This window comes from Thalassophryne amazonica, chromosome 16 (genome assembly GCF_902500255.1).
Source record: "Thalassophryne amazonica chromosome 16, fThaAma1.1, whole genome shotgun sequence".
Taxonomy (NCBI): Eukaryota; Metazoa; Chordata; class Actinopteri; order Batrachoidiformes; family Batrachoididae; genus Thalassophryne; species Thalassophryne amazonica.
In genome coordinates, this window is record NC_047118.1 from 21,228,503 (window position 1) to 21,245,184 (window position 16,682).

A 16,682-nucleotide genomic window follows, 5' to 3' on the forward strand; every position below is an offset into this window, starting at 1 on the left:
GCTCCTTAATCCCCATGTTGTTACCAGCGTACAGCTGAGCACCTTGCGTGGCAACACATCTTAATAAGAGACTCTGAGTGTCTGCGAAAGATGAAAAAAGTGCTATACAAAATGTACTCCATTTACTATTACATTCTGATCTATTTAATTGTCCATTTGTAATGGATTTCGGAATCCTCTCTGCCAAAGAAAAGTTAAGTCTCAGAAAGGATTTATTAACTTTGGGAGCATAAGCAAAGAGCCGGTAACCATGAACACATTAAAGTTTAACTTACAGCAGTTAATGATTGCCATGTAAAATTTAAACTCAGTCTGACCGTTTTCAAATGGAGCTCAATGAGAGCTAACATTGTACGGTGGATGCTGATGCAGTTATTACAACCCCTGGCAATAATTATGGACTCACTGGCCTTGGAAGATGTTCATTCAGTTGTTTAATTTTGTAGAAAAAAAGCAGATCACAGACATGACACAAAACTAAAGTCATTTCAAATGGTAACTTTCTGGCTTTAAGAAACACTATAAGAAATCAGGAAAAAAAATTGTGGCAGTCAGTAACAGTTACTTTTTTAGACCAAGCAGAGGGAAAAAAATATGGAATCACTCAATTCTGAGGAATAAATTATGGAATCAACCTGTAAATTTTCATCCCCAAAACTAACACCTCCATCAAATCAGATCTGCTCGTTAGTCTGCATCTAAAAAGGAGTGATCACACCTTGGAGATCTGTTGCACCAAGTGGACTGACATGAATCATGGCTCCAACACGAGAGATGTCAATTGAAACAAAGGAGAGGATTATCAAACTCTTAAAACAGGGTAAATCATCATGCAATGTTGCAAAAGATGTTGGTTGTTCACAGTCAGCTGTGTCTAAACTCTGGACCAAATACAAACAACATGGGAAGGTTGTTAAGGCAAACATACTGGTAGACCAAGGAAGACGTCAAAGCGTCAAGACAGAAAACTTAAAGCAATATGTCTCAAAAATTGAAAATGCACAACAAAACAAATGAGGAACGAATGGGAGGAAACTGGAGTCAACGTTTATGACCGAACTGTAAGAAACCGCCTAAAGGAAATGGGATTTACATACAGAAAAGCTAAATGAAAGCCATCATTAACACCTAAACAGAAAAAAACAAGGTTACAATGGGCTAAGGAAAAGCAATTGTGGACTGTGGATGACTGGATGAAAGTCATATTCAGTGATGAATCTCGAATCTGCATTGGGCAAGGTGATGATGCTGGAACTTTTGTTTGGTGCCGTTCCAATGACATTTATAAAGATGACTGCCTGAAGAGAACATGCAAGTTTCCACAGTCATTGATGATATGGGGCTGCATGTCAGGTAAAGGCACTGGGGAGATGGCTGTCATTACATCATCAATAAAAGCACAAGTTTATGTTGATATTTTGGACACTTTTCTTATCCCATCAATTGAAAGGATGTTTGGGGATGATGAAATAATTTTTCAAGATGATAATGCATCTTGCCATAGAGCAAAAACGGTGAAAATCCAACTGAAAATCTTTGGTGGAAGTTGAAGAAAATGGTCCATGACAAGGCTCCAACCTGCAAAGCTGATCTGGCAACAGTAATCAGAGAAAGTTGGAGCCAGATTGATGAAGAGTGCTGTTTGTCACTCATTAAGTCCATGCCTGCAAGCTGTTATAAAAGCCAGTGGTGCAACAAAATACTAGTGATGTGTTGGTTTTGTTTTTCATGATTCCATAATTTTTTCCTCAGAATTGAGTGATTCCATTTTTTTTTCCCTCTGCTTGGTCTAAAAAAGTAACCGTTACTGACTGCCACAATTTTTTTTCCTGATTTCTTATAGTGTTTCTTAAAGCCAGAAAGTTGCCATTTGAAATGACTTTAGTTTTGTGTCATGTCTGTGATCTGCTTTTGTTCTAGAAAATTAAACAACTGAATGAACATCCTCCAAGGCCGGTGATTCCATAATTATTGCCAGGGGTTGTAGATCTGCAAAGGACGTAATAAAATCACTGGTGTTTATTTATTTATTTATTTGTCTGTCTTTTAGCAGGATTACGTCTAAACTACTACACGGATTTTGACAAAATTTTCACCACAGATACATATTAGGCCATGGAAGACTCCTTTAAATTTTGGAGGTGATCCAGATCATGATCTGGATTCTGAATCAAGTTTCACTTTGTATAGTCTTTGGGGGATTACGTCAAAACTACTTCACGGATTCTCACCAAATTTGCACCACAGATAGATATTAGGGCATGGAAGACTCCACTGAATTTTGAAGGTGATCTGGATGAGGATTGGCGGATGTCAGAAATCTCTGATTGCTCTTGTTTAATATAATGTTTGACTGACTTTTAGAATATTGACATTTACACTATTGTTTACCAATAAATTGTCATTTATCAATGAAAAACAATGAACTTTGTTGCTTACAGCTTGCAAGATTCTGTTTTGTGACACTATAAATTGAATATCTGAAAATAAGCAAGATTATTAAGGACATACTATTGTGGAAGTTGGGGGTTGGGGGGTAATAAACAGCTGAAAGAATAACTGCAACTCTTTTAAAACAAACAAGGTTGGGTAGGATTACTTTGAAAGAATACACGTGGATTACATGTATGTATGTACATACATTTGGATTACTTGTAATCTGATTTCATTTCATTTTCATTTACATTTCAAAGTAATCCTACCCAACGCTAAAAACAAGTAAAGGATCCTACAGTGATTGAGGTAGTTAATAATAAAAAAACAAACATTAGTTGTAGCCTAACTACCTAGTCAGAAAAGTTTGCAGATGACCTAATTTATTTGAATAACATCGAGATAATTATACAACTAAGCATGAGTAATAAGGTAAATATTTTGGGTAAATTCTATGGATCCACTCATATTAACCTCACTCCAATATATTCATGTGAATGGCCCTTCTGGTGTTTGTCCACACGTTGTTGAAGACGTTTCTCATTCTCCTAATAAAACTGCTGGTTCTTTCCTTCAAGCGTTTAATTTAATTTAAAGCTTCGAGTAGCATTCCAAAGCAATGTAAAATATTTTTGGCTCAAATTCAGTAGTCCTGCAGTGACGGACGCTAAAACAATCAGTGAGAAGAAGTCATTTTCTGCAGGAGAGCAGGGCACAGGGCATGTCTTTTATTGCAATTCCCACGTTCTCCCAGGAATTTGGGATGGTTACCATGGAAATGAAATTATTCCTGGGACAATATGACCCCACCTCCCATCCCTATATGAACCAAAGAGGTGGAGCTGAAGTTCTATGCCCATCTCAACAATTTTCATTTGCTTTCCAGAATGGTAACTGATATGGTAATCAGTTCTAGGTTTTGAAATTATATTTAACCACAGTTATCCATAAAGTGTTTGCATGTTTGAATCTTCTAAATATCATTGTTGTACTTTTTCTTATGTTAAGACAGCAGATCACTGTTTTTTGGGGTTTTTTCCCCCCCCAAAAAAATCCCAAATGTTTCTCGAGAAAATCAAGTTCCTTGTTGTGTGGGCCGCTGAAGAGGAGGTACTGCTGGCCCACTACCACCAGAGGGCGCCCTGCTTGGAATGCGGGCTCCAAGCACGAGAGGGCGCCAGACCCAGAGGAAGTGACAGCTGTCACTCATTACGCCAGCTGTCACTCATCTACACCACCATATAAGCCGGACTGCAACTTCACCTCCCCGCCGAGAAATCGACTACCAGAACCAAGGTACTTTCTCTGCTGACTAACACTGTGTGTGTAATAACTTGAACTTCTATTGCAGCCGTTTTCCTGAAGTGTTGCCTTGTCTGGAGGATTGGCGTTTGGTGTGAGAGTGACGGCTTCACCTCGCACCCCATCCCAGATAAGTGGTAGATCAGGAGCTGCACGAGTGTGTGTGATTTGGAGGTGGAGGTGCTCCCTCCTAACGGTGTCTGGACTATGTATTACTGAGTGTGCGGACTCACACTCACACATCATATTTCTGCTTTCTGCCAGCAGTACCAGGGTCGACAGTCGAAGACAGAGGCCACCTGGGGACTCGGGACTTGGCGGGCTCCGGTGTTCTTCAGGCCGTGGTGGTGGAAGCCGTGTGGGACGCGGCTTCTCTCTCGTCGGGCGTCTTCTATCTTCGAGCCTGCCCACACTTCACCTGGTGTTTATTGACTGTGAGATTAAGACACGTTTCGTTGTGTAATATCACAACATTAAATTGTTACCTTTTGGCTTACTCTTTGTCCGTTCATTTGCGCCCCCTGTTGTGGGTCCGTGCTACGACACCTTCACAACATTCCTTCTAATAACCAAAATGTCTGTATAAATCCCAAAGTTGATTTTCACATATGCATGCAATGAGTAGACCTAAACCAGAGATCTACCTCTGTATGACCCAAATCAAATTACCCGGGGAGGGGGGGGGGCACATGCTGGGATGTACTGTCCAAGGGGGATACTTAAATAAATGCATACAAATTTTTGGAATGCTGAGTCACTGTGGAATGTGTTTTACTGCAAACAAGGCATGTAGCTGTCATGTCATACTTCAATAACATAATAGAAGAAGAAGAAGAAGAAGCCTAACTGCTTTAAATGTTGACACTTGCACTCTTGCAACTTTCAGGTTTGTGCAGATTAAAGTCGCTAACTGGGACTCTTGTTTTGTTGCAGGCAAGAAATGATAATCGTCCTCCATTCCATTCGCACATCTCCAAACGCTGCACCACTCTCTGCTGAGTCAAGTTAGAATCCGGTCGAAATTAATAACTTCAAAGTGATCGCCATTTGGAATCAAATGACACCTCTTTCCAAATGTTGTAATACAAACAATAAACTACAATAGACTAAAACGTTTTTCCTCCCAAAATGAGACGTCCTGCATTCTTTACGAATTACATTGATAACATGCAGCCAGCTGAGCTCAGCTCAGAGGTATGGAGTGACATTCATGCCATTAATGTCTGAAAGGAAATGCTTTTGAAAAAAACCTACAGATTGTGTTTATTTCTATTTACGTCCAGAGATCAAGGATCCAGTGACCAATTTCATATTTATTTACTTAAAGATTCAATACAATGTTGTTGACATAGAAAACCTGTAAAGCCTACTTTTAGTACACAGAAAATTCACAAGAGGTATCGATAAGGGAATTGATAAGGAATCGGATAAATAAGCGGAATTGATAATGGCATCGATATCGATAAAATCTTATCAATGCCCATCCGTAAACAGGACTACGATAAATTGAAAACCGACTAAACAAATATGTACATTTTAGAACTGAAATGATGAGATGATCAAATGAGGCGTCATTCCACAGAACTTCCGTTCACTTTTCCACAAAAGAGGAAAAACGCTGTAATTGTTTATTTGTCTGTCTGCGGCAATAGCTTCAAAACGCAAAAAGCACATTCAAACAAACTGTATAAACTAAGTGGAATGTTCCTCTCCCAACACAGGTCACGACAAGGACAAAGGTCAATGATTAAGGTCATGATCTAAAATAGATTAATGACCAGAATTCAGGAACTAGAAGACACTTTGAAACCTGTTTTTCCCCCATAATTTTTCTCGCCTAATACAACAAATTATATCAAACCTCTGCCATTAATGACACGACATGATGAGGTCAACACTGACAATCAGAAGTCATGGCCCAGAGCTGGATGAGATGCTGAAACCCTTTTTTGTGTGTAGACGTCTGTTCTCCTGAGACTAACAAATGAACATGTGCACCTCTGATAAAATGATGTCACTAAATAATATCAAGCAAAGTTGAAAAATTAGCTGGAGGCAGCAATGCAATTATCTGGATAGTTGATAATGTGGCAATGCATTCCGGCTCCAGATTCTCAAGCATGAATATATAGAGTAAAACTAACACTCACAGTGTTACATTAACACCATATGGTCTGTTAATATTTAACACTGGTGATTTTACTATATATATATATATATGTGTGTGTGTGTGTGTGTGTGTGTGTGTGTGTGTGTGTGTGTGTGTGTGTGTGTGTGTGTGTGTGTGTGTGTGTGTGTGTGTGTACAGTAAAATCACCAGAGTAAAACTAACACTACAAACTACATTAACACCATATGTTCTGTTAATGTAACACTGGTGATTTCACTATATATATATATATATATATATATATATATATATATATATATATATATATATATATATATATATATATATATATATATATATATATATATATATATATGAGACAATGTAGTGGTGAGACTGTAATAAGAGTGTAATAACAATGAAGACACGTGCCTAAGGTACGTCTTCATTGTTATTATATATATATATATGAGACTGTAATAAATATATATATATATATATATATATATATATATATATATATATATATATATATATGAGACTGTAATAAGAATGAAGACACGTGCCTAAGGTACCTGTAAATGTACAGATTCTTACCGACACACAGACATAACAGATCCAAAGCGACCAGCATCTTCCTCTTGGTGCAGAAGGAGCTGTTTTCCTCCTCGGTCTGGCTGTGGAAGTGGTTCCCGCCGTTCTCTCTCCCGTCCCCGGGTCGTCCGCTGTCAGCTAACCGCAGCTGGAGCTCCGCGTCCCGGGGCAGCATGTTGTTGTAGTCACCGGTAGAAGTCAACTTTTGCATGTCTGTCAGCCAGATTACTTAATGGCAGTCTATATTAAAACGGATTCCAACACAGTCTCAGTAAATTAGCTACTGAAGGAAATTCCCAAAACCTTCAGTCCGTCCGTCGTCGGTGCAAAAAAAATCCATGTCAAAGTTTGACAGCAGACCTGGTCAGCCGAGCCACACCGCCGGGTGGAGGAAGCGTGGTGGTAAAAGAAAAGTTGAGTACAAACAGAAAAAAAGTGGGTTAGGAATTGGGAAAAAACGCGAGTGATAAATATTCAAATAATTTTCAGGACAAGTTCAACTTCAGCGTGTTGAACTCTTACTCCTCCTGTCATTCGTATCCACGGATTATAATACCGAACGAGGCTGCTGTTGTGGTTTTCAAAATAAAATCCTGGTCGCTCGCCCTCTATTGTGCCGTGCTGATTGATTCGATGTGGCGCGTTAATTTTGACAGCCAATCCATGTAACATCCGGTGGTATTCAGTGAGGTTTTCATTTTTCTCAGCCTGGGACAGAACCGATGCTGGAGCTCAACCGATCCACCTGATTTGTCCAAACTCGATAAAACGTCCCATCATGTGAGAACACGTTCCGCTTCAAGCTCTGCTTCCACACCAGCACGAACTGTGCATCCGTTTGCGTAAACTAAGGAAAAACACATTATATTGCACTCATCATGTGTTCGAAAACATTAGCCACAAAATTAGACACACATGGCTATTGTACGTACAACAATAACTACAGGGGCACTCAGCAGAGCCCTGAGGGACTCCTACTGCACACAGGGGGGGGGGGGGGGGGGAGGACAAAACTTTGTTGTTGCTGACATTGTCTATACATGTATACTTGGTTAAAATACACATGTATATTCAAAAATGTTCCCAAATGCTTTCTTTCCAGCTCCATCCACCTCATCTTCAGGTTTTACAAAAAATAATTGAGTTGTAGCTGATGCAGATGATGTAATAAATACTTGTGTTAAGAAATTAAAACTTTCAGTTGTTTATGAAATTGTGTTAGGGAGGTGGTGATTTTGTTGTTTTTGACGCTAAAGTGTTACTGGACTGCAAGAAATTGTAATACTGTGTGTCTTTAATATACTATTTTATATTAATATATTATTTTATATTATATTTTATGTCTTTAATATACTATTTTATATTATTATATAGCATATAATGAGATATTATCCATTATATTATATCCATTATCCATTATATTATATCAATATTATCCAGTAATGAATTAATGAATGAGAGATTTATTGTCATTGTCATTACAAATGCAACAACAACGAAATTACATTTACACTCCAATTACCTCAGAATACAGCAATTAATCCACAATTATTACTTGTTTACCGTAATAATGGCACACATCAAAATTAAAGACAACACATATACGTTTGACATTGTTTATGTGCTCTAAACTTGAAGCAGTCCGTCATCCGAATTGAGGCAAAGTGGGTGAAGGCCGCAGCAAACGTGAGTTGCGTCGCCATATTACGCTAATATAATTATATATTAGCTTTGTGTACAAGCAAATATATAATAATATATAGGCTAATATTACATATTTGATTTTATATAACGCCTAAATAGATCCTTGTCATTTGATTGGTGGTTTGTATGTCACGTGATGTAGGTTATTCATCCCATTTGCCATTGTGTTTCATTTACCATGCAGTTTTGGTTCTATACGTTTTATGCTATTGCACTCCGCCGCACGCTCACACTTGCAGCGATGGCACTTAGCTTAAAAAAAACAGTGGCTCGACAGAGTGCCCAGACTTGCTGCATAACGGACGGGAAGGCTGGATGCGCCAAGGGTGCTCGAGAGCAAGTCGGGGGCTCCTGAGAAAGCAGTGTTTGCTGGAGGCAGAGTCGCCCAGGCCGGGTTGGCCCCACTGCAGCTCGGGGCTTGTGGGGGGCACTGGGGCACAGCAGGCTCAGTCAGATGACACGTGGGTGAGACGGGGCATCTTAGTCTCGCTACCAAGCTTTGGCGGACACCGTAGGACCACGAAGGGCGTAAGTCCCTTTTCGCTTGTTTATAAATTAATAAAATATCAAATAACAAGGATCTATTTTAGGTGTTATATGAAACAATTAATGAATGTTTTTTCATTTGTTCAATGAAAAGAATATTTCATTTGGTGAAAGATGGAATGTTCCATATTAAAATATATATAATAAAATTTTCTTACCATTGCACTAATAAACATTCTTTGTTTGTATGATATGTTTTAAATGGCATTTATTCTTCACAAAAATGCAGTGAACAGTTGTTATTTGTCAATTAAGTAAAAAGTGTGTAAATTTATGTTAAAAAAAATTTAATCAGATTGACAGTTGTGTGACCACCCTTTTCCATTCAAACAAAATGAAACCTCATCTGCACACTTTTGCTAGGCTTCTGCATGCATACAACACATAATGCATGATTAAACTGTTGCAACAAAAAAGTGATAATGATCAAAAATGTAATATGTAGGTTGAAAAGCAATTATCAACTGAAGCAAACAGCTATGCTGGAGGAATAAAATTGATTGGGGAAAAGTAATTGCTCTGCGAAAAAGGTAAGGCTGCTAAAGGCAGTTTACTGTAAAGGGGGAAACTTACACGAAGACAAGACTGAATGCAGCAACAAGACAAAGTGGTTATACTGCATCAGCAAGGGAAACGTCAACACAGACAGATGATGATGAATAAAAAGAGGCGTCTTGCAGGTTTTGGGCTGCATTTCCAAAGACTGAGTTGGGGATTTATGAAGGTTTTCTGTGCTGTCACAGGTGACCTCCAGGTCAATCAGTCAAGCTTTTGGGTCATTTGAGTCTGGATGACAACGCTTCATTTGAAATAAGAGTATTTCTGCCCCCTTGTGTCCAAAAAAGGCAGAGCTCTTTTTTTCTCAGTATTGTCAGTCTGATAAGACTTTTATTTGAGGTCCATGTGCGAGAACAATTTCATTATTTTGCTGGTGTCACCATTATGTTATGAGCAAGGTATGTGCTGGCAAAGTAGAAAAACAGTGTTTGGCATGAGGGTGGCACACATACATCACAAGATGAGAAAGGTCGGTTGTAAGTGACATAACATTTGAAATAAAAACTGGAAACAATCAAATATTAAAAAACATAATAATAAGGTAAAGTGCCTTTATTGTCATTGTACATATAGACAACAAAATTTGTTCTCTGTATTTAAACCATCCTAATTGATGTTAGACACAATCCAATCACTACAAGCAGTGAACAGCCACAGTCCGGCCCCCGGGACCAACTCCTGCCTTGGTCAGGGCCAGAGAAAGGAGCAGACCCGAAATAAGTATGGTTCTGATTGTGGGAGGAAAACCACCCAGACATAGGGAGAACCTGCAAACTCCACACAGAAAGGTTGGGAAACGATCCCACGACCTTCTTGCAGTGAGGCATGAGTGCTAATCACTATGCCATAGTGCTGCCAAGATAATGACAATAGTGGGATACGAACCCACATCACCGAAATGAATGGAGCCTAAATCCAGTGCCTTAGACCACTCAGCCAAATTACCTATTTCTATCTATCTATCTATTGTGTTTATATATATATATATATATATATATATATATATATATATATATATATATATATATATATATATATATATATATATATATATATATATATATACATACAGTGAGGGAAATAAGTATTTGAACACCCTGCAAACCAGCAAGAATTCTGGCTCACACAGACCTGTTAATTTTTCTTTAAGAAGCCCTCTTATTCTGCACTCTTTACCTGTATTAATTGCACCTGTTTGAACTTATTACCTGTATAAAAGACACCTGTTCACACACTCAATCAATCACACTCCAACCTGTCCACCATAGCCAAGACCAAAGAGCTGTCTAAGGACACCAGGGACAAAACTGTAGACCTGCACAAGGCTGGGATGGACTACAGGACAACAGGCAAGCAGCTTGGTAGAAGACAACAACTGTTATGATTATTTATTAGAAAGTGGAAAAAACACAAAATGACTGTCAATCTCCCTTGGGCTGGGATTCCATGCAAGATCTCACTTTGTGGGGTAAGGATGATTCTGAGAAAGCTCAGAACTACACAGGAGGACCTGGTCAATGACCTGAAGAGAGCTGGGACCACAGTCACAAAGATTACATTAGTAACACATGATGCTGTCATGGTTTAAAATCCTGCAGGGCAGCAAGGTCCCCCTGCTCAAGCCAGCACATGTCCAGGCCTGTTTGAAGTTCACTAGTGACTATCTGGATGATCCAGAGGAGGCATGGGAGAAGGTCATGTGGTCAGATGAGACCATAATAGAGCTTTTTGGAATCAACTCCACTTACCATGTTTAGAAGATAAGAACAACCCCAAGAAAACCATCCCAACCGTGAAGCATGAGAGTGGAAACATCATACTCTGGGGGTGCTCTTCTGCAAAGGGGACAGGACGACTGCACTGTATTGAAGGGAGAATGGATGGGGTCATGTATTGCGAGATTTTGGCAAACAACCTCCTTCCCTCAGTAAGAGCATTGAAGATGGGTCATGGCTGGGTCTTCCAGCATGACAATGACCCCAAACACACAGCCAGGGCAACTAAGGAGGGGCTCCGTAAGAAGCATTTCAAGGTAATGGAGTGGCCTGGCCAGTCTCCAGACCTGAACTCAATAGAAAATCTTTGGAGGGAGCTGAAACTCCAAACCTGAAAGATCTAGAGAAGATCTGTATGGAGGAGTGGACCAAAATCCCTGCTGCAGTGTGTGCAAACCTGGTGAAAAACTACAGGAAACGTTTGACCTCTGTAATTGCAAACAAAGGCTACTATACCAAATATTAACGTTGATTTTCACAGGTGTTCAAATACTTATTTGCAGCAGTAACATACAAATAAATTATTAAAAAATCATACACTGTGATTTCCGGATTTTTTTTTTTTTTTTTTTTAGATTATGTCTCTCACAGTGGACATGCACCTAAGATGAAAATTTCAGACCCCTCCATGATTTCTAAGTGGGAGAACTTGCAAAATCGCAGGGTGTTCAAATACTTATTTTCCTCACTGTATATATATATATATATATATATATATATATATATATATATATATATATATATATATATATATATATATATATATATATATATATATAAGGCTCAAATTATTAATAACATTGAAAACATGGTTCATGGCCTAAAGATGATATTATTATTATTTATTTGTTCATTTATCTATTTTTATGGTAGGACCTAAGTTAGGTTAAAAAATTTACTGTAGCTGTTACATTGGCAATGGCAGTAGAATTTATGGACAGAAATCTAACTTCAGTGTTTCTTGCTGCAGTAGGTGAAGAAGAAGCCATAGTCATTGTGAATAAATGGGAGAATAAGCAATGTAATGATTGGGATGAAAGTGACATGGCATTAGTTTAAAAAGTAATTGACAGGATTTCAAAACCATTAATATTTATCTGTAATTTATCACTGGTGCATTCCTCAATATGGATTTAGGCCACACCGATCAACTACAATGGCATTAATTGAATTAACAGAAGAAATCACAAACTGTATTGTTCAACTCTGCAGCAGGAGTTTTTGCCACCTTAAAAAAGGTTTTGATACAGCTAATTATACTGTATTACAAGTGAACTGATATGGTGTAAAGGGGTGGTGTTTAGATTGAGTGGAAAGTTATTTCAGAAATAAGGCGATGGGAAATTATGAATCACAAAGTTTTGAAATTTCAGGTGGGGTCCCCCAGGGGTCAGTATTGGGTCCAAAATTGTTCCTCATACATAAATGATATATGTAAAGTGTCTGATATTTTTCATTCAATTCTATTTGCTGAAGATACTAATATTTTTTTTGGTCAGGAGAGCACTTGGTGCAGGTTTTGGGTGAGCTCACAAATGAAATTGGTAAAGTAAAAAGCTGGTTTGGCAGGAATCAGTCAATCAATCAATTAATCAATTAACCAACCAACATTTATTTATAAAACACGTCTACAAAACGTTCACCAGCCCAACACCCAAAAGTTTGGAATTCACAGACAGTTTAACACTTGTAACATAAGATCTTCGTAAATCAGATCCTAATTGTTATCATTGTGTAAGTTTTCAAATAAATGGGGCATACAATGAATTGATTAAAATTTGGAACTCTAAAACACTAGATCAATCCAAAAATCAAGTTTGTTTTGCTTATACCGTGCATCCGGAAAGTATTCACAGCGCTTCACTTTATATACATTTTGTTATGTTACAGCCTTATTCCAAATGAATAAAATTCATTTTTTTTCATAAAAATTCTACTCACAATACCCCATAATGACTGTGGGGGGGGAAAAAAAAAGTTTTTTGAGATTTTTTGAAAGATGGGGTTACATTATGGGGTATTGTGAGTGGAATTTTGAGGAAAAAAATTGTTTACTCCATTTTGGAATAAGGCTATAACATAACAAAATGTGGACACAGTGAAGCACTGAATACTTTCCAGATGCACTGTAAATGCTGCCTGAGCAAGTCTGGGCTTGTTGCAAAGAATCATGTCATGATAGGTGAAACTAAGGAGCAGGCACTGCTTATGTCTTATCAATATATATGTGGTTAAAGTTACATGTAACTTGAAATAAGCTTGTTTGACAGTTTTTAATTTTCAGAGCCAAGGTCTGGTGGTCACCAATGCCACTTGTTGCCGTTGTATGTCTTCATGACTGCTATTGTTTTGTGCATCATGCTATTATATCCATTAGATGGCAGTATTATCATAATTTCATTGTCACTGAATTGAGTCAAGTTTTACCAAATGTCAGGATGGGGACAAGACCACCTATATTGAGTCACAGTCAAGCCCAAGACCGTGAAGGACCGAGTATGAGTCAAGACTAAGACTTTGGGATTTGGGGACTTTGAGTCTTTTGAGGAGGCGAGATCACGTTGTGGCAGATACCTAAAAACACAAGTCTGTTTTCAAGATTATGAATTTAATTTGGTTTTGCATCACTCCTGTTTACAAATCTAACACAAATCACATATTTTTACTTCAAAAGAAAACTATAAGAATTATTAGTAAGAAACGTTATCATGAGCCAACTAATCCTTTGTTTGTCTGTTTGCATATTTTGAAATTTTGGGACTTGATTGATTAGATCATATTACAAATTATGTTCAAAGTGAAAAATAGACTTCTGCCACAACACGTCTAGGACCTGTTTGGAGAAAGGGACTCCAGTTACAATTTTTGAGAAACATTATTATTTCAGAAATCAAAGATTCGAACTATCATAAAAAGTCATTGTATTTCTGTTAAAGGTGTGAATATTTAGAATAATTGCCTGGATAATATAAAAATCACTTGGTAGTTTGGTTGGTTTTAAAGGCTCTATAAAAGTTATTTGATTACTTGCTATGGCATTTTAAAATAGGTTTATTGAGTCTGTTGTGTTGTGATTGATTGTGTTCTGATTCTGTTGCGCACTGCTGCTTGCATGTTTGTGTTTTTTTTTTATTCAAATTCATGGATCAACGTATACTTTGTCGTAATTATGATGGGAACATGTATAATTTTATATACATATGTATAATTTTTTTAATTTTGGTTAAAGGCGTTTACAAGCTTTTGCTTCTGCCTACACCCTTTCGGGCACATGGGTGCATTTTTAGACTATTTTATTTCTCTCTTTCTTTGTAAGTTTTTTGTTGTTCTAGACCTGTGTGTGCTGAATAAATTCCTTCATTCATTCACATTCAAAGCTGTAATTTCTGTGGGGGAGACGGGTTCAGTAACTCAGTAGCTTCTTTTTGAAATTCCTGTTGCAATTTTAGTTTTTGAGACTGGCAAAACCAAATTTAATAACAGCCAATTGTTCACTCATTTTTGGTGTTTCATGGGCCCAGCAGATTCAAGAGAGCATTGCAATATAGGATCTCCTATCATTTTGAGCACCAGTCATCACAAAGCAAATTAATTTATTAATTGTATTATTATAATTTTTAATTCATGTGCATTCTTATTCTAGATCGAGACCAAATTAAGGGCCCCTTCACACATAGTGCGAATTTGGTTGAATTGCGCATTAAGTGTGCATGAAGCATGAATCATATTCAAACACCTCGTACACCTGTTGCTACAACTACTTGCGCACACCAGTGGCTGAAAGACAGCGTGTGCGCTATGCAAGCCCATCGATTCCTGTTGCGGCAGGTGTCGAACAAATTCCAGCTGACACACACAAACATATAACACCGCTTGCATGGCACTTAGAAAATGTGTGCCCATTCGCACTCTTGGCATGACAACAGACTGCGGGCAATCACTGTCGTACTTGCAGTGAAATTTGTCTCAGCGCCGCACGAGTATGGCTTTGCTGTGTGCGCTGAACTGACCAGAGGTGTGGCCGCAGACAGAAGCGGCTGTGGGGATCTGTCATTCTGCACATCCCAACTGGACAGTACTGTGTTTGGACAGACATGGACTAACAACTGACCACTGTGATGTGTGTGTGTCTGTATGCTGTCATCACGAGGACAAAGATTCAAGCTTCTCTACTATGGAAACCACCTGGACAACTGAGAGCCTTCACAGAAAATATATCACTGTGGTGACGGGCTGCAGCAAGCGTGTGCACGGCGCGCACATGGACAGGCTGCTCAGGCCAGCTAGAAATGCCCTAGCAGACGTGGACATGAATGAGACGAGCAAACTGCTTCTCATTCATGTCATTTCATGACTGAACGTCAGTGACCATGGGTCATCTACAGAGGAACAGACGGATCATATTTGTATTGCCCGCTTGATAAGAGGGATTTAATACAATGTGATGTTTTTATACGGTGTGTTATTTTTATTTTTTAATACGTCCATGTGCTTCCTGATATGAGGCAGTTTTCAGCACCTTTTACAGGACAGTGATGGTTGTGGTTACACATGATTTATATGGTTTGCTGGGGAAAACCTGCGTTTCCATGTGCACTGAACCATTGCAGCATGTATTTTTTTGTTATTTGTTTTTCTCTCACACCAGCTGCACGATGCGTAACCTCACTGTGCAACTGGTAGCACTGTGTCCTACGTGCACAAACCATCGCACCAGCATCGTGCGCACCTGCCCGTCGGCGCAAAGTTTTGTGGTGTGCTCATACCAGCTGCTTCGACGGATGTCGCTCTGGAGTTGTACATATTCGCACTATGTGTGAAGGGGCCTTAAGATTGGGTAGAATTGCTTTCATTTTTAAGATGAGACTAAGCGAAAAGCTCCAAAGTCAAGACCAATACAGGAGTGAGTGCTACAACACTAACCAAATGTATTCTATGAAATGTTTGAAATGGTTGATTTCATGTTAGATGTTGATCTCAGTGGGACTAACCTGGTTAAATAAACGCTAAATAAATAAATAAATAAATATTTTGGAAAATATGTTCAAGGATAACAATTTAAGGCTTTAAAAGCAGCCTTTTTGATAGCTGTCTTTAAGTATGTCTGCTGTATTCTGATTAGTGACTATCAAAAGACAGAACCGTTACCCTCAGATGATCAAATTTTCCATTTGAAATATTGCGTCACTGTGTTAGTGCGCTCTTTGTTATTCATTTTGCCTACATATGAACACAGACATCTACCCAGTAATGTCAGAGTACTGTTCATTGTGATTCTTTCTTAAATAGTTCAGGGATGTTATGTTTGATTTATCAATTGTTTGAAAATTTTTACATCTTCTCGGAAAGCAGAAGTAAATTTAAAAAAAAAAGACAATCAATTCCGTTTCCTCCTGCACTTGTGATATCACAGCTGCAAATGCAGACATAACCACATAGTACTGACATTCAAAAATGCACACATTTTTTACTTTCCCAAATTCAAAATATGTATTCTTTCTATATGATTATCTAAAATAAAATTCTGTACTGTTCTAAAACACATAAGGTTTTCTTGTCAGTATTATTAAAAAAAAACAACAGCCCTGCAGCAGGTGATTTTCTTCTATGGGTTTGTTTTTATGCCAGTGTGTTAGCTGACCATTACTACATACTCAAAC

At 38.2% G+C, this 16,682-nt stretch overlaps 1 protein-coding gene across 1 annotated transcript in view; it reads right to left on the reverse strand.

Annotated features, from left to right (window-relative positions):
- Nucleotides 1–7,196, reverse strand: part of ppap2d (phosphatidic acid phosphatase type 2D) — a 52,668-nt gene extending 45,472 nt beyond the window's left edge. The window contains exon 1 of the mRNA XM_034189691.1: nucleotides 6,443–7,196. Within this exon, the coding sequence (XP_034045582.1) occupies nucleotides 6,443–6,650 (208 nt within the window). The 5' untranslated portion in view covers nucleotides 6,651–7,196. The remainder of the gene's footprint in view (nucleotides 1–6,442) is intronic.
- Between the last annotated feature and the right edge of the window lie 9,486 nt (nucleotides 7,197–16,682).